We start from the raw sequence: 17,803 nt of genomic DNA on the forward strand, positions 1-17,803 counted from the left end.
TAGCAGTGCAAAGGAAGGAGTTGAGGGCAATTACGAGGACGCTTTGAGAGGCGAGAATGGGGTGTCTCGGGAGGCGTCGCGTCATCAATCGTCGTGTCGTTTCGACGGTGGCTCATTGAGCAACTAGCAGGTCTGTTTCCAGCCGCTGAAAAGGACGATTCCTCTGGCCGTAACGAAGCAATTTTACACGGCTGGTTTTCGGGATGAATGGACCGAGAGTACGCTCGCTGGTGCACTTTCAGTGACCTGTTCGCGCTTTGCGAACTTCATTCAAAAATCCTGTCGACAGAGGTTCGTTCAAAGGTCCTAAGGAGGACTATGAATACTCGACGAGCATAGCCACGATGATCTTTCGTTGCCCGGTGACTAGCAAACTCTTATTCGAACGAGTAGATGACCAATAAGACCAACGTGTACACTAAAGAATTTAAACGCTTGCATTTATAACATTCGATGAAATATACATGTATATTAAATCAAGCATTCGATATAAAGTGACACGTAGGTACATATAACAAGAAATGCATTCTAAGACTAGACAAATGAAATTAAAAAATAATTCAATAATATATTTATTGTAATAGTTAATTATTGTTTTTCTAATTTATATCGTGACTCGAAAATTGCCCTTGCATCACGGTTGCTACGATTTGATCTAAATTCTTGAAACATTAGACACTGCTGAAACGTTCGTTAACAATATAGCCACCGGATGACGAATCTTTCTTATTGTAGAATTTGTTCTAAAGATTCCTCTTATAGAAAAGAGGCGCGTCTATGTAAGGCAGAATCTGCTACAATAGCCTTGGTGACAAATTCGCTACCAAATCGAAGTATCTAAAATACTTGGAAATGATTGCTTTAAAAAACAAGCTAAGCTACTTATAATAATATAACTGTTCCAATGGATTGTCTATAACACGTGTTATCTCACATAAGATATTGTCGATTGTTTTTTTACAACGCTATTTTATAGCGATCCGTGAGTCATTTCGTTTCATTCTTCCGATAAGACTATCGTGTGATAGAGACTTCTAGTACACGGTGCTTAACTTCTCCGTGAATAAATATTAACTGCTCCAAGTTCAAAATTCATAATATTTAGTAAACAGAAATGTATGTAAAAGATATGAAAGTTCCATTTGTATTTCATTTCGATTGATAATTATTTATGAGTTTAAAATTATACGTACTGTGACGCTTTCGAAAATTAAATATGGGAAAACGTGTAACGATGACAGCTTAATGACAGACACGATAAGGCTAGACGATTTTTCCTAATAATTGTTTGAAAATTAAAATTTGCGACGCATAATCGTCTCTTGTTGCGCTTCGTCGACGTTCCCTTTCTCGGTATTTCTTACAAAACGTCCTCTTCCTCGCGTTCTCTCTCTCTCTGGTCTGAAAGCGAGATTCTCTGGAGCCTGGTGCGCTTCCGGTTCCGTCGGAGGCTTCGGAGTCCTGAGCTCCAGCTCGATATTACGCTTCGGCTGATCGCTGCTAGCTGGCTTCTTCTTAACTCTTAACATAAACACATTTTGATCACCGTCGGTTACGCGATCCGTGTGCACTTCCTGCGATCCTGGACGATCCATCACGGGGTAGATGGTGAACGTTCTGCATTGATCGTTCGTGTTTGGGCCCCCTCTGCATTGGCCAACCTCGATGGACGAAACAAATATTAAATATTTAAAACGTATAATGGAATTTTATGAAAAACAGAGAGATTAATTTAAAATAATTAAATTATTACAGTACCTCGTAAGAAATAGCTTGAGGCATGGAGTCGCTGTCGTCCTTCTTACCTATTCGAGACTTGGACTCTACCCGGAACAGGATTCGATTGTTATCAGAGCCCTTTAGTATTTTGGGGCCCTCCTTTCTCGTGGGTCTCTGTATTTCCACCACGTCACAGTCGCACGGAGGATCCCAGTCTCGGGATTTCTTCGATTTACTTTTGTCCCTCTCCATGCGAATTATCAGCTGATTCCCGATCATAGCCGTCCCGATCTCTCGATAGTATTTCGATTTTCCATCTCCCGTTGGCTTTTTCGGTTTACACGCTGGTGGGCATGGCGTGGGTGGCATTGGTGGACAGGAATACATCTTCGAACGAGTATTTCGCAATCACTGAACAGTGTACTTTCCCATATTACGATAAAGCCCTAAAGTAGGCAAAAGGAATCATTCGAAGCTATGACGACGTGAAATAAATTTTTAAAAGGAAATGAAAGAAAAACGATTCGTATATACGACGCTTTCGAATCGTGTAATGACTTGGGTTATGTAATTACGTATATTCGAAAAGTTACACTAAACGCGAATAAAACCAGTTTATTCGAGGCTGCTAATCAATCGTTACCTTGATGGACGTTCGGAAGAATCGTAGCCTAGCTCGTAGAATTTGGAATTTAAAGACGATGATCGGTTAAATACATGTTTCAAGAAGCGAGGGAATCGATGGGGTTTTTAATCGATTCTCGAAATCGAGTCGTTCACGGCATTCTAAAGTCCAGAAACGTTCAGGTCGCGCGGCCAACGCGTCCGTCATGGCACCGTCTCCGACGATTTAAAACGATTCCAAACATATTCCCATCATGTTAGACCCGAATTCCTTCTTCCTCTGACAAAATGAACGAGAATCGAGAGAGATGATCGTGGCGACTCACAAGTGCGGATGTCCACCCAAGGAGAAAAAGCCACCCTGCTCGCCGTGTTGTGCTTCGACAAAAAGGGTTGAAACTAAACAGAAATCTCTTCCAAGAAGACTCGAGAGGCCTAAAGTCGAGGCTCCAGCTTGCTGTCCGTTAAAACCTTTGGACACTTCTTGGTTTCCTTCGCGAAAGATCCGTTCAGAGATCGCGGACAAAGGGCTTCCCTACAAACAGTTGGAGGCTGTTATCAACGAGAATCGACTGGTAATCAGGACGCAAAAAGAACCTGTTAAAGATGAGTACGATCCTCCTTGCGATTGCGTGGAGGATCCTCGACCAGGTGGACAGAACGTCGAAGAAAAGAAGCAAGAGCAGAGTTCTGGAAATCGTACGGTGACTTTGTATCCTCGAGCGCATACGCCGCACGATAACTCGGACGAAGACGACGAAGAAGACCAATCGCCCAAGATCAGATCCATCGATCTCGAGGAGAATCCGAATATATTCCTGCTCAGGGTGAGGAAGAGGACCAAAGATGGCCAAAACATCGATCTTGAGTTTAAGACAGCGCGACCCTGGTCGACGAAGAAACGATTAGAGTACAGTGAGAGCATGTACAGGCCACAATCTGTGGATCCTGAGACGACCAAGACCGACGATACTGTGGACGCTGAGAAGAAACAAGAGAAACGCGCATCTTCCGGTAAGAAGAGGAAGAGGAACTGAATCACTATATTTATGCCATTAAACCTTAATCCTATTTTTATACCATTGGACCACATTAATACTGTTTCCGAATATTGAAGTTCGGTTCGATTTTATTTTTTTAGAAGAAGCTTGCGAGATAATGTGTTTAGTAATTCTCGAATGTAATTACCCTTCCTGTGTTAATTATCCATCCACGATGAAACGAATTTCCGAAGCGTTCTATAATAAGGAACCCGAGCGAGATATTGTCCTGGCTTCGTTCTAACAATTTGCCTCGGAGCAGGTATACTCTATTGGATCGATGGGAATTAACTCCCTACAAAACGAAACGATAGGTGCCGAAAACGCGCCCCTTTTGTTGGGCGTGGGCACTTTAACATTCGACCATTGATCTATTTCTTGGTGAATAGATTTCGAGAAGCTCGCCAAAGGTTGTAAACCTCTTGGCTTTTCCAAAGCTTATTACCAGCCCCCTTTTCTTTCTATCTCTTACATAATTACTTGGAATCAGGATTATCGTTGCTCGCTAAAAATAATAATGTACTAAACATATTTTTATTGATAAAATTAATGAAATTGGAGCTTCGTAGAGGGTTCTCTCAGTCCCTAAATGATCTGTAACTTTTTAATTTAATTTTTTAATAACTTTTTAACGAAGCCTCAGTCAACAAATTGATATTCTTGATTTTCGTCTTATTTTGGCCTCTAGAATCTCCCATTAAAATTTTTCCCAGGGGTGGCCAAACACCCTGTATATCGAATGGATTCCGTAGTTTTTCGATAATTAAAATTTCCCATAAATGCGTAAACATTCACAGTCTAGTTCTAAAAATCTGCTCGTCGAACGGGACGATTGTAGATGCTCGGGAGAGTCTCGATTCTGTCTAAACACCAAAGAAAAGGTAGAAGGATCTTGGCGAGTCGTTTTCTTGGTCCGCGTTGAATGAACATCAGCGAAGAAAGAGATCTGGAAAAGCCTCTGAAGCGATTCTCACGACCGAAGTCAGGAGTCAGGTGCGCGGATGAATGGATCCTCTGCATCGATCCCATTCACTCGTTTCCCCGAGCCACCCCCGCCCACCGGAGCCCCATTTTTTTCATGTCAGGGAATTAAGAAAAAGACGAAGAAGAAAGAGATAAAGTACCCGAGAGCAACAGAGGAGAGGAGAAGAAGACGATATTTCAGCAAAGTGTGGTAACCTGACATGAAATCGTCGTAGCCCAAGACTCTTGGAATCCCGATTATCGTGGGAGGGCTCGACGTTCGACGGCGTGTATAACGATGATCCGTGAACGGTGAAAAATTGTAATTCCCGTTTACAAAAGGCCGATCATGGGCGTTACTGGACGACACCCATTGTCCAACCGTTGTAATACAGGGCTTCTTCAACTTTTATTTCGTTCCTGACCACTTTTCCTCCTCTAACAAAATTATTAACGAACCCCGGTTTTGCGTAATCTGTAGATACCAAGTATCCCGATTCCATTTAGTTTACACTTCCGTGAATTTCCGAGTTGATACGAATTAAACAAAGTTATCTATCGAGATATAACTACCCTTTTTTATATCCAAACGATTAAGGTTTGTTAGTCCCATGATAAAACTGATAGAAGCTCGCAGAAACGCGATTTCCGACAGCGTGTCAAGTTCGAGAGCTCTGCGTTCGAAATTTCCTCCGAGGTGGAAGAAAAAAAAATCACAGAATGGTACGTTCAAAGTTTGTTTCTTTTGCGATCATACGAAATAGGGTATAAGGATAAATAGAATTTGTTTATAATTAAAAAACGAGAACCGTATAGGAGTTTGGGAGGTTTCGTTTGAGAATATAGGCACCCCTATTCGATAGTTAGAAGGCTGTAATAGCGTAATAATCGAGAAGTTTCGGTCACAGGTAGAACAGATGATCCTTGCGGTGGGTAAAGCGATTGTTTTTAGGGGTCAAGTATACGGAAGCATAGGCAATCAGAGCTACACCGAACGCTAATAAAATAATATAACTTTTCCAACAGTTTGTAACCTGGCCGTTCCAAATATTTATGATACGTCTTTTCGTTTCGACTACAGTTATATATTCTCGTTAACGATTACAACCAGGGAATACTCTGGTCAATTTGACTCGCCTTTCGAGCTACAATTTCCAATATTAATATGTACGTGCGTACCCCATAGAAAAATCAAGATATAATATTTCAAGTGGTACATATTTGCCCTAATATTTTCATAGCAAACAGATTATAATTCTGCACCAAGCGTCGGTGAGTCAATTGAGAAGTACGCACGCAAAGCATTTTTGTTATCTTATCACGAACAAAAGCAGGAAACGTATGAAAAGTACGAATTTTTAAAACCGTTTGTCGTCGTTTCATTCCCACGCGAATAAGTTAAACGAACAAATAAAGCAATTAAAACACAAGTACGCGTCGGATAAACAATTTTTATTGCAGAAACTTTCCAACGTTGCGTAGAGTATAAAAACTCGTACGATTGAAATACTCAAACAATAGTTGTACAAACTTGTGCTTATACTTTCGTCCATGTTGCGCTTTTCTAACGTTGTATCGTTGTATGTACACGTATATATCGAGAATACTAACTCGGTAAAGAAAAACGTTGAGGAGGGGGCAGGTAGAAACGCGACGAAGAAGCGGGGAAAGGAAAATCTAGATAATTTTATGAACGATTGATAAGACGGCTGATAAATAGGAACACGTTCGTTGGCGATACCCTCGTTACCCAGCAGCGATCGCAAACAAAGGTACGAACGAAGAGAAATGGCAACTACCAAGAGCTTCCTGTTCGCCGTTTTAATTACAGCGTACTTGGCAGCGCCAAACGCCGCTTTAAGCTGCAGCAACTATAATAATTGGTGTTCGCGCAACGGAGGAAAGCACACTTTATGTTTGTACCCGGTTAGTATTAAAAACTTGTTCTCCATTTGTCGAAAGAATCTATTTACAATTTCTAAGCATACGATAGGTCGAATCTTTGGAAAGTTGTATTTTTCTGTTCGCCTTTTCAGGCCTTTTAAATCCTCAACGATAATGGTGTTATTTAAGAATTTACGATTATCAGAGATATTTTATCGTAAACCGTGACTTTATACATTTATCTGACGAGCATTAGCTGATTAACACGCGCAAACATTTGCATGGGCGTAGGTCGCGTACACATTTAATTCACTTTGTTTGTTCATTGTAACTTATTCGCGTAAAATTATTTTTGGAAAAAAGATATATGAAAAGGTAATACTATAAAATCCTGCTTTGTATCATATTACGTAATTTATTATCCATTTTAGAGAAAACGCTGTCAATAGAACAAAACTGTAAATTCACTTAGGAAAAACAATGGATTTATTAATAAGATTCGAATTGAAATTTAATACAGAGTGGCCCAGCATCGGCGGTACAAGCGGAAAGGGGGTGATTCTACGTGAAAAAACAAATAGAAAATAAAGAATAAAATTTGCTCATTCGAGGTTCATTGTACTCCATACATATGCATTCTAATGCATAAAATATTCTTCTTATGCTCGTTTGTTTTAACATAAAAACATAGATAAAAATGAAGGGGCTCTACTTTAGAAAAAAGTTTCATTGAAATATATTCACAATTGTAGGAGTTATGGCTGTTTGAAAAGTGGACCATTTTTATGGGGTTTTCCTAACTTTACGGGGTCAAGGAACAACTTTTCGAATATTTTTAGAATTTCTACCTATTCTACGCTAAAATACGCGTCGTTTGCCTTTTTAAACATTAAAATCGGCCAATCCGTTCAGAAGTTACGACGTTTTAAAGATTCGCATGAAATTTCAGGGAAGCATTTTTGGCCTGAAATTATATTTTCATAAAAATTGGAGATTTACACCTCGGGATGGTCCCTTGTAAGACAACAATAAAAGTCTGTATCGAAATCTGTTTGTCCAAGGCATAGCGAATATTCACGGTTGATTTTCTCGACAACGAAACCTCGAATGAACAAATTTTATTCTTTGCTAGGACACCCTGTACTCTAATTAATTACCCATTGTGTGGGTAGTTTGGTTAAAAGGTAGCATCGTTTTAGAATCCAGCACCGGCAAGCTCGTGTGTTTCGGTGATAAGTACAGGACTCACTCAGGCTGAGAAAAATGAGATCGTTAACAAGCATAACGAACTCAGACAACGCGTGGCCAGTGGTCAAGAGAAAAGAGGCCGTCCAGGACCACAACCTCCAGCAGCGAACATGCAGCTTATGGTACGATTAATCGAATCATTAGTGACAATTTTCTACGTAAAACAGTGAACTGTACACTGGAGTTTTACCTAGAAAAATGAAATAATGTGACAATGTAAGCGATTACAAAGCAATAATTCGTCGAACATTTCTCTTTTACCTTGCTCCTATTTTTTAAATCGTTAAGTAAGAAATTAAATTCGGTGCTCATTGCATCGTTCGATGAATCTTTTCAGTCTTGGGACGACGAATTGGCCGAAATAGCCCAAAGATGGGCCAATCAATGCAAATTCGGACACGATAGTTGCAGAAACGTGGGTAAGATTAATTTTCTATGCCAGTAAGTTTATTTCATCTTTCATAGTTTACGAACTAATTCGTACTTTAGTCGAACAAGCGGCTGAATTTGCAGGACTAACAGATCCGCTAGTCTTGTAAAACAGCTCAGGGCAAACTATACAGGAATTGTTTCGGAAACTGCAATATCTTTTACCCTGAATTACAAATTGTTAACCAGTCGCTTTGCAGCTCGATTCAGCGTTGGACAGAACGTCGGGATTACGATGACTACTGGAACTCCAAATACGAAGCCGTCAGATATAATCATGATGTGGTACAACGAAGTGGAAAAGATGGACAGAAATTTGGTGAACAAACTTACGTAAGTCTTTCGTTTTACAGAATCTGAAACTGAATTATTTGTTAGCCCAGAACAGCAGTTGTCGATTTTAGCGGGCACTAAGGACGCCATGATCTTAAAAAATTTGGTAATCTCCGGAACAGTTCGATTCAGAGCGTCGCTCAAAATTCATTTAATTTGTGTGAACAGAAACATTCAAGACGTCGGTCACTATACTCAATTAGTTTGGGCGAATTCAAACAAAATCGGTTGTGGTAAGGTCGTTTACAAAGAAGGTGGATGGACCAAGTATTACTTCGTGTGCAACTACGGTCCAACCGGCAACATGATAGGTGAGCCGATCTACCAAGTAAAACACTAACGGAAAAGAATTTCACAAATCTAACACGATTCTAACAAGAAACAACGGTAAATATAATTCTATAATGAAAACTATAGTGCTATCGACTGTTTGGTAGATAAGATATTTGGCTCGAGTTTCCGAAAGCTATTAAATAAAATGTCGAACGAGGCCACCGTGGTGCCTCGTAACTTTTACTGCGTCCACAAAATATTTTACCCTAATACGTCTCCTCGGTGGGGGCGCCTCTCACGGCGTCGTCCCGGCCTGGTCCATTGAAAATTGCGAAGCTACGAAACGTCCCGATATTCGAGCAGATCGCATTGAACGTCCCCGAGGACAATTCCGGTAATACACGATCCTCGGTGATCCATATATCAGAAAGTCAACGCGCCCCGGGTGTGCGTTGCGTCCCGGTGAGCGCGAGGACGCTCGTCCGCGACGCACCTGAAGAATCACAGAGGTGTCCAGCTCGCTTCGACGAGGAACGGAGGACAGCTATTAGGGACTAAACGCTTTTTAAACGGAGGAAAGGTATCGAGTGTTGGATACGCAACAATGACGTGGGCAAACATTTCGATATACAAGACCACCCGTAGTGGTCTCCGAGTCCTGGGGACGCGTCGTGCTCTTTTGTAGCGAGAAAAATCCGAACCTAGTGAAAGAATCGTGGAGACGACGAGATTCTTGTCAACAGAGAGGGTGCTACGAAATCGGGGGAGGTGGAAAATAGCGATTTGCAAAAGACTGGGCAGAGATCGCGAGTCAACGACGAAATATTAGGTCATCGTTTCAATTTTCCTAACATTTTTTCTCATCTTCTACTGTTTTAACTCTTGACCCGGTTAAGTGGAACAGCCTATCTAGGGTAGACAAAATGTATAATAAACGTTAACAAGTTTCGAGTATATAATGTATAAACTGCGGATGTTTATGCATTTATGGGAAATTTTAACTACAGAATGCACTCGATATGCAAAGATATAAGAAATATTTAAAGTAAAATAGGAATTATTATATTTAGGGGTTGAGAGAACCCTCCACAAAGCTCCCATTTCATTAATTAAATTAATAAAATCTAGTCATCGGTCTACCCTATAAAGGAAAGTCATGTTTGTTTCGCGGTCGACAACAAATAACGACAATGGCTACGCCTTCTGAAATCCGAGGGCATCAAGGTACTAGCATTGCTGTAATCGGAGATTAAGGAGCCCGAAGATCGCTGTAATCCCCGGCACGTTTATGCGATCGTTTAACCCTGGCCATAGAATAAAAGCCATCCCTTGGTACTGGCCCGAGCTGGATCGAGACACGAAGAGAAAGAAAACTCGTGCTCGTCGGAGGGGTGACCAGAAAGAAGGATTACGAAGGAAAAAGTTGGGAAACGAAATGCAAACAAGAACGAGAGGTCATAGGTCGTAAAAAATAATAAATATTACTGGAACGAAACGACTGTTATTTGCATAGGTAAACATATAAAATAAAAACGAAATATTTGTAGCGTGTAAAAATGTAGACGAGAAGGAAGGAAACTTGTGCTCGTTGAAAGGATGGCTAGAAAGGGTTGAAAAGAGATTCGTCGTAGATAGAGGAAAATATCGAGATAAGAGGAAATTATTTCTGTAGTCGTTTAAGATTCGAATTTCTCGAAGCGGATTTGTAAAGGAGTGAGAGCAGTGGCTGGCAAAAGGGAGGTTTGGCCCGAAGATGGGGAGAGGATTCAGAAAGTCGTGCTGTCATATATCTGCAGATCAGAAGGGGGGTGTCAACGAGCTCGAACGAATGTCCCAGCGGGGTTGCTTCTACCCGGCGTGCCACCGAAAATCTGCGTGTCCAAGTGTGAGAATCTAATGCACTTAATCCTGAACTGTCCGGGTTTTTCCATTTTCACGCGAATCAGAACTCCCATCGTCCCAAACTGCGAATTCTCGTGCCCATTTCCTCCTCAACCGTGGTTAATAATCGCATTTTCGTACGATAGTTAACGCACCATCTTCCACCTATCGTTTATTCGAGAGCAAATATTTTCCTCTTTTCGAAACACAAATTATTGCAATGGAATTTCGTAACAAGAATACGTATTTCTTATCGATCTAAAAACTCGAACAAGGTAGCAATCAAAAATACTTTGAGTCGCAGTTTATTTTTTATAAAATATTAAGTGAACAATTTTTAAAAATTATATTTTAAAGTCGATTCGAGCGTCGATTAAAAATTCTGTGAGAAATATGCAAGGTAACGATGCAGCCAATTTCTACCAGGACGCGATTTAGAAGTTGCCCTATGGTTGAACGGGGGAAATTAATTGAATTCGAGTTTTTTCTCCAGCCCTCAATCTGGGCGCCACCCTTCGGTACTTCAACCCTGAAATCAACCGAAACGTTTATGTACGCGACCACTAACTGTCCCGCAAGAACGTATTGTAATCTAAAGCGAGGAAAAAAAACGGAAGAAGGGCAGAGATAGGCTTGCACGCGGTAACCGTCCCTTCCGGAGTGCAAAAGGGCGCAACCCTCGTTCCCCCAAAACCAGCCCTTCCCTGACAGCCGCCCTATAACGCGGGAAGGGGATTTCCTATTCTGTCACCGGGGTTGCAGAGGGTTCTGACGACGCCATCTTGAATTTAATTGTCAGGAAAATGGTGGTGACGACTTGGACTGGGATTAAAAATTTTGTTTTGTGCATACAATAGCGTTGGTCGAATTTGGAAAATAAATTCTAGCGCGTTCGTTTCGATTCAATCAATATCTCGTTGATAGTAGGAAAGTTTCGTAACCTCTTTCCATTATAATTAATTCTATTTAAAATTATAAACGAAATTAATTTTAAACTATGTTTTATTTAATTTTTTTTAATATTCAATTTTTAATTTCTCACTTACGTAATCGCACAATAATGATAGCTTTGTAATCGAAAAGTAGGATAAATGAACTCGAAAAAACTACCTTTCCATTACTTCTTTATCTATCAATGGAAAAGGGAATGTTCAATGAAAACAATGTCAGGATTCAGTGTCAAAATAGATAACAATTTATTGGTCGTTAATATATTATAAACTCTGCGTATTTTGTATATATAAACATCTGATATTATTTACAATATTTACATCGTTAAAATATTCGACTCGACTAGTATCGAAACACTGGTTGTCGCTCGTCAATACGGATGAGAAAAACCATGTATCAAAAATATAATTCTCTTCGAAGAAGATGTCCCGAATGATCCTTCATAAAACGTAGAACCATCCGAGGAAGGCAATCGCACGATGATTCCACCGCGTGTAAAATCATTTAAATGTACAATAATTTCGTACGAGACGTAGAAAATCTCTTGGTCCAATGTACAATGTAGGAAAAGGCAATTATTATCAGGCCATTTCAGTCTCCGCACATTCGTTGACGTAAATTGCATTTCAAGAAAAATATGTACTTTTGTAGAAATCGATCGGTTTATTTTAAAAACCGCGTCCATTATCAATTTCGATGCATCTAAGCGAGTTAATATCTTATAAAATGTATCGCGCTCGAGTCGTCTAGATCGTGTCAGATCGGATACATGTATGGAGGGAACGGGGGTGGACCTGGTAACGCGTGTCCCAACGCGAACACGCCTAAAGCCGCCGCGGACATGCGATACGGGTCTCTATTCTCGTGTGTCCTGGTATGCTTCTTCAGATGATCCTTCCTTCCAAAGCATTTCCCGCAAACGATGCAAGCGTGCGGTCGTAGGCCCGTGTGGATCCTCTTGTGTCTCGTCAACTCCTCGTTCCTGGTGAACGACTTCCCGCATCCTTCCGCGTCGCACTTGAAAGGTCTCTCGCCTGTAACCAGAACAAACAAACCAATAGTTTTAACTTTTATCGACCATCGACAATTGCTTTCCTTTAAATAAATATTCGGCCAACGGTTTGCTCGGTTAAACCGCGAGCGATATTCAATTTCAAAAGAGATTCGAACAATTAATAAAATACGTAGCAAATATATTAAAAAATATTTTTCTTCTCGAGAAACTTGAGAAATTATTCACGGATCCGTTTCCCCCGGATAATTCCAAGCATTACTCTCTCTATAAATAATCGAGAAACGATCGGAACAATCAGTCGCGATTAACCGTTTGCTCCGTACGCGTCTTTAAACGACACGATTCGAATAAAAGCATGGGATCGTTACCTGTGTGAATGCGAATGTGTCCTTTGAGCTGGCCGTTGTTGCTGAAGGCGACGTCGCAGTGCTCGCATCTGAACTTCTTCGGGCGAAGTTTCTTCATTTGTTTGGCGGCTGCGTCTTGTCTGTGGATCAGCTCGACGGCCTGTTCCATCGACGGCGCGTACAGGGATTGCGGAAGGTGGGACACGCCAGGAAGATCGTAGTAAAACGGTCGTCCAGTCGTCGAGATCGTCGAAGCCTGGATCGCGGTTGGTTCGACGGTCATCAGCATGGAACCGCCGGCCAAAGGAGCGAATGTGTTCGCGTGGATCGCCATCCTTTGGAGATAATCCATCGGGTAGGTCGGTATCGGGGGTGGACAACCGACGGGCGTCGTCGATGGATCTTCGCGGACGATGGACGTCACCGAGAAGTTCGTATTCGATGGAGAGCCATGGACGAAGTTGCTGAGCATATCCAGGTTGTTCCTGGCGACTAGGTCCTCCCCTGTGGAAGAACAGGACCTGCTGGTAGCTCCCACGGAAGAGGACTCGCTGCTCCGTCTCGATCGGATACTCGCAATGGCGACTTCATTTTCCGAAGAACACGTGCTGGCTTCTTCGTAAATCCTCGCGAAACGATCGTTGTCCGTTTCTTGTTTTATTCGCGACGCATCGGTTCTCCCAGCAAAGTTGCAAGTCGCGCTCGCGGTCCTCACGGCCTCGACAGACTCGACAACCTTCCAAGGTCTGAAGAATGCCGAGCTCTTCTCGTCGCACATTTTTCTTCTTTTTTTTTCGAAATACTAATTTAAATTTGTACTTTGTTTTAAAACGTCTATTAGCTTTACGACGCACTTACTCGGGATTGTACACGTTCGCAAATGTCCCGATACACCGAACTCTGTTCACGTAGCCCGTTGCTCTGGACGAAAGTCGAGGCGACTCTAGCGCGAAATCTCGAAACCGAGTGTTTCTCCGTAAAAGCTCAACCCAGTGTTATATAGCGGTGGTAGTTCCCACCCTCTGGCCAGGATTGGGTCGTTCGCCGTCCAAGCCAGCACGGGGGTGGGGGGTGCGTAACAGCGCCCTTCGCGTAAGGGCAAAGGTGGGTTTCGGGGAGGCCTATCGAGGGCTTGCCGAGCGATACGCAGACCCCCTCCCCCTTTGTCGTGAATTAATCGCTCGCCACGGTCACGGGGCTTCTGCTCTTTTGTCAACGTAGTTGCTGGGCTACTGGAGAACCAACAGGGACCAACGGAAGAAAAGAGTCCAAGGACGATCGAGGCGGGGGCAAACAAGAACGATAGCTTTCGAATCGAAACATTGCAACCCCTAACCGGGCACATTCGATCTACATCTAGCTTTTCACTTTTTCAGTTAATTTTACATATTTAACGCGAACGGAACACTGGATTAGTTGGACGCAAGGTGCAAGATTCGATTTACGTTCTACAAAACGTCGAAACAGTTTAAACCAATATCGAAAGTAAATCTGCTGTTCCGTTCGAGCAATCGAATTTTATCCAAGATAAATTTTAACACAACGTAATTTTTTATTTAGAAATTACGACGCGTCGATGTTAAATCTAACTTGTGTGAACATCAAAGTGTAACAAAAAATTCCGAGTAGAACCGGAAACGTTCGACAAACGATCTCGGAGAGACGCGTGACAGGAAGCAACAATAAATTGTTTATACGGCTGGTACGCGAGCGAGAAGCACTTTAAACACAATGAAACGGCAGTCGTGTCCTCTATGGGATATATCCCGTCCAAGTTACGAGGGTGGAGCTCGCCAGAAGCGCGTCGTTGATTTATTGTAACACTCCAAGTTGCAAGCAACCCTCGAAAATCGTCGCGTCGCGTCGGGCCTCCGTTTGTCGCCTATCATCCCTCTCATCCCGCCGTGGCAACCCTCGTGGCCGTCTGTCGAAACGACGCTCGCACAAAACCGGCTCTCGGGACCATTGATAACGCGGTTCGCTTTTGTCGATGCTTCTCTCGCGACATCACCGTCGATTTTTCTGCACGTTCTAACCGCGTTCTAGATCCTATCGTGTCGCGTTTGTTGTTTTACAAGACTACTCGCGATATCCGGGAGCACGCGAAACCGTAAACAGAGAATCGTTGGAAACACGTGACTCTTGATACGACAATAAAGTCTTGTACACAAATACAATACGTATATACGTATAGTATGTCGGCTGTTGTTGAGAACAATTATTAGAAATTGGAATATAATATTAGGATAGCCAAAAGGTTCGTACAGTTCTAAACGTGCAAGTAAGCAATTCTTTTATGGTAGGAAATATCTTCGTTCGATAATAAATGTTACGTTCTATGCAAATTGATAGTTTTGAAATGGGAGCACTCTAAAGGGTTATCTCAACCCCTAAATATAATAATTTTCATCTTACTTTAAGTATTTCTTATATATTTGCATATCAAGCGCATTCTGTAGTTAAAATGACCCAAAAATACGTAAACATCCGCACGAAATATTTGACCAACCCGATATTAAACTAAACTATAAACCGTAGCGAGTAGAAAGATATAAAAACGAAAAAAAAAAACTGTAACTACAGAAATATTCAACGGATCGTTGAAACGTGAAATCGAAACAATGGTTAAGAAATAATCAGATTACGGATTCGAAGGACGCATAATGTGGAAATTCCAAACGATATAGATGAATTTGTTGATATTGGGTGATGTAATTATGCCGCCATGATCACCCACAAAATCCCTGATGTCGACGACAACAAGTTCATCGATTATGATAATCCTAGCAATTACACGGCACCTTCTACCTGCTACGATCAGGTACCTCGTCCGATTTACCCTTGCCAAATATACTATACATATAGGTATAAAGTCACATTGCACGTTCGCCGAAATTATTCAAAGCAATTCGTTTATGACGTTATGGCGTCCAGTCCCGATCATGAGGTCTTTCCTACAAGTATAAGACGACGAATGAAATTTATACGCGCGCAACTAACCGTGAACGAACAACGGACAAAAGTGGAAAAACTCGAGTCTAAAATTCGAAAATCGATCAATTGCGCAAGACAGTCAAGAAAAAGAGACTTTTGCTTTGTTGTACTTGAAAAGAATTTGAACGAAATTTGCGTAAGAACGACGACCGATTTTGAAAGGATAAAAACACGCTTCGAAAAGAAGCATCGAAGTAAATCCTGGAAACAAGGATCGTTTCTTTGGATCGCGAGCAGGAAACGTAAGCATTCTGTCGCGAAAATTTGATGGATCGATGAAGAAATTCACCGACAACGTTCCCCCGATCCGTCTTTCTTGCCATCCTGAACGTCATAACAACGAGTTCTAGTTGGACGTTTTGAAAAAGGAAACGGTTTTGTCGAGAAAATTTGTTCTCCTCAGCTTCCGTTCGATCACCGCTAATCCGTTTTTTGTCGAACGGAGAGAAGTTTCACGCAACTTGTCTCAACTTCGTGGGCCTAATTTTAATACGAGAAATTTAATTCTCTGTAATCATCAGGTTTATATGCGATCGATATATCGATAGTCGAATGGAAATAGCTCTGTGTCGATTAAAACGTTATAATGGGTAATAACAATGAACGCTAACGATTAATATACCTTCGGTGCCTCTATAGTCATTTGGATTTCAAGTTACGACAGTTTGAAATTTTCCTGAGTTAATTATACGATCCCTTTCCAGGTAGAATCGGACTAATTTGCGGTAATAAATGAAACGATCCCGTGCAACCCTATCGCGGCCACGTATAAACTTTATGCAAGGAACGTAACTTACAATCCAAGTTCACTGAGGTCCATAAAAATTTACGATATCGTGGACAATACCAAACTTTCGATACTAAATACTGTACGCATTGATTTTTCCATACTCTTCGTGGTCAGTTTGTGGTTTCGTGACTAAATGTTTAAACAAAGAAGTGTTTGCGTAACTATCAGAATAAAATAGTTTAATTCTAACTCGGTGTCTATACGTTGGAAATACTTTTTGGTGAATTCTAGACAGACTGGACGTTCGATAAATTGCATTATAAGAAAAAATTGAACTATGCCTCGTCAGATGTTCTTGTACTTCTGTCAATAACGAATGACGGATCGATTGATACGTATCCATCGAACTTTTTTCCAATTTTGCGGAACGACACATTTTTTCCCCCGAAGAATCTGTGTTTCCGGGGACAAATAGTGGACGCGAGAGCACGTGGACGATTAAAATTGAACGATCGATCGTTGGAGCGTAGATGTACAATAGGAAAATAAATTTCTGACCGATCGCGATCGTCATCGATCACCGTGGCTTTTTTGTCATGGTCCAATATCACCAAAAAACAATGGCGTACATATGACGTGCCAAGTCACTGATATTTACTAGTCTATGAAAGTGACATTTCTTTCGTTTTTAATGTAAAGTTTTCACCGTATGAAAAAATTCTACTACGAAGTGTATAGTATGAATAATTACATCAGCAATATTGTTAATGAACGATTTAAATGAGATTCTGACCTAGTGTTTTTTTCAAATTTCAGATTAACGTGCACACCGACAGTGGCTACACGAGGAGAGTAGCGACACGTGCAATTTCTTTATTTAAAAACTTTAATATTTCTATTTAAAATTTCCAGGGTAAATGAGCAACGATAAGAATAAAGATCGAACGAAGCAACGAAGGGAAGAGGAAACGGATCGGGTCCGCGACGTTCACACGACACGTTCGACGCAAGCGTCGCGACGCGTCACGAGTTGTATGGTTGGGTGATCGTAGAAATTCCCCCGACTGCTCGAGGGGTAAGCCGAGGCAAGCCCCATAATAGCCCTCGAGCGGGTCCCACCCTCCTGGTAAGCAGAAAAGGTTGAAAAGTGTGCACAACCGCAGAGTCGCCGCCCCTTGCATGGCGGGCTGAAATTTGATTATGCCCCTTCCACGTGGATGAACCCGACGGGATTCATCGCTCGGTACCCGCCAATGATTTATGCCACGTTCTTTCCTACCCTCGCCGCAAACGACAAGTTGTCTTTGTCATCTATTCGCGGACCAACACGCATGCGCGTACGATCAACGCGTACTATCAACCTTTATCGGCG

General features: G+C 41.7%; 4 protein-coding genes across 4 annotated transcripts; 2 read left to right on the forward strand and 2 right to left on the reverse strand.

The window, feature by feature from the left end:
* Nucleotides 1-1,295: 1,295 nt before the first annotated feature.
* On the reverse strand, nt 1,296-2,422 carry LOC143346145 (uncharacterized). Its single transcript, XM_076773950.1, has 3 exons — nt 2,363-2,422; nt 1,759-2,165; nt 1,296-1,661 (listed from the first exon to the last, which is right to left on the reverse strand). Exons 2-3 carry the CDS (start codon nt 2,104-2,106, stop codon nt 1,296-1,298), a joined length of 714 nt encoding a protein of 237 aa, XP_076630065.1. The 5' UTR covers nt 2,107-2,165; nt 2,363-2,422.
* Nucleotides 2,423-2,499: 77 nt separating this feature from the next.
* On the forward strand, nt 2,500-3,380 carry LOC143346146 (uncharacterized). Its single transcript, XM_076773951.1, has one exon. It carries the CDS (start codon nt 2,652-2,654, stop codon nt 3,378-3,380), a length of 729 nt encoding a protein of 242 aa, XP_076630066.1. The 5' UTR covers nt 2,500-2,651.
* Nucleotides 3,381-6,070: 2,690 nt separating this feature from the next.
* On the forward strand, nt 6,071-8,756 carry LOC143346419 (venom allergen 3-like). Its single transcript, XM_076774492.1, has 5 exons — nt 6,071-6,272; nt 7,430-7,600; nt 7,816-7,897; nt 8,108-8,240; nt 8,409-8,756. The coding sequence occupies exons 1-5, from the start codon at nt 6,135-6,137 to the stop codon at nt 8,578-8,580; spliced, it is 696 nt and encodes a 231-aa protein (XP_076630607.1). The 5' UTR covers nt 6,071-6,134; the 3' UTR covers nt 8,581-8,756.
* Nucleotides 8,757-12,101: 3,345 nt separating this feature from the next.
* Nucleotides 12,102-13,485, reverse strand: LOC143346148 (uncharacterized). Its single transcript, XM_076773953.1, has 2 exons — nt 12,729-13,485; nt 12,102-12,379 (listed from the first exon to the last, which is right to left on the reverse strand). The coding sequence occupies exons 1-2, from the start codon at nt 13,483-13,485 to the stop codon at nt 12,102-12,104; spliced, it is 1,035 nt and encodes a 344-aa protein (XP_076630068.1).
* Nucleotides 13,486-17,803: the final 4,318 nt, after the last annotated feature.

The sequence above is a fragment of the Colletes latitarsis genome, chromosome 10, assembly GCF_051014445.1.
Source record: "Colletes latitarsis isolate SP2378_abdomen chromosome 10, iyColLati1, whole genome shotgun sequence".
Lineage (NCBI taxonomy): Eukaryota > Metazoa > Arthropoda > Insecta > Hymenoptera > Colletidae > Colletes > Colletes latitarsis.

Coding starts and splice junctions, on each gene's coding strand:
- LOC143346419 (XM_076774492.1), top strand. CDS start 6,135: ATGGCAACTACCAAGAGCTTCCTGTTCGCCGTTTTAATTACAGCGTAC. Junction 7,601..7,815: donor CAGCGAACATGCAGCTTATG/GTACGATTAATC, acceptor GAATCTTTTCAG/TCTTGGGACGACGAATTGGC. Junction 8,241..8,408: donor AATTTGGTGAACAAACTTAC/GTAAGTCTTTCG, acceptor TTGTGTGAACAG/AAACATTCAAGACGTCGGTC.
- LOC143346146 (XM_076773951.1), top strand. CDS start 2,652: ATGATCGTGGCGACTCACAAGTGCGGATGTCCACCCAAGGAGAAAAAG.
- LOC143346145 (XM_076773950.1), bottom strand. CDS start 2,106: ATGTATTCCTGTCCACCAATGCCACCCACGCCATGCCCACCAGCGTGT. Junction 1,662..1,758: donor CTCAAGCTATTTCTTACGAG/GTACTGTAATAA, acceptor TCGTCCATCGAG/GTTGGCCAATGCAGAGGGGG.
- LOC143346148 (XM_076773953.1), bottom strand. CDS start 13,485: ATGTGCGACGAGAAGAGCTCGGCATTCTTCAGACCTTGGAAGGTTGTC. Junction 12,380..12,728: donor ACACATTCGCATTCACACAG/GTAACGATCCCA, acceptor TTCTGGTTACAG/GCGAGAGACCTTTCAAGTGC.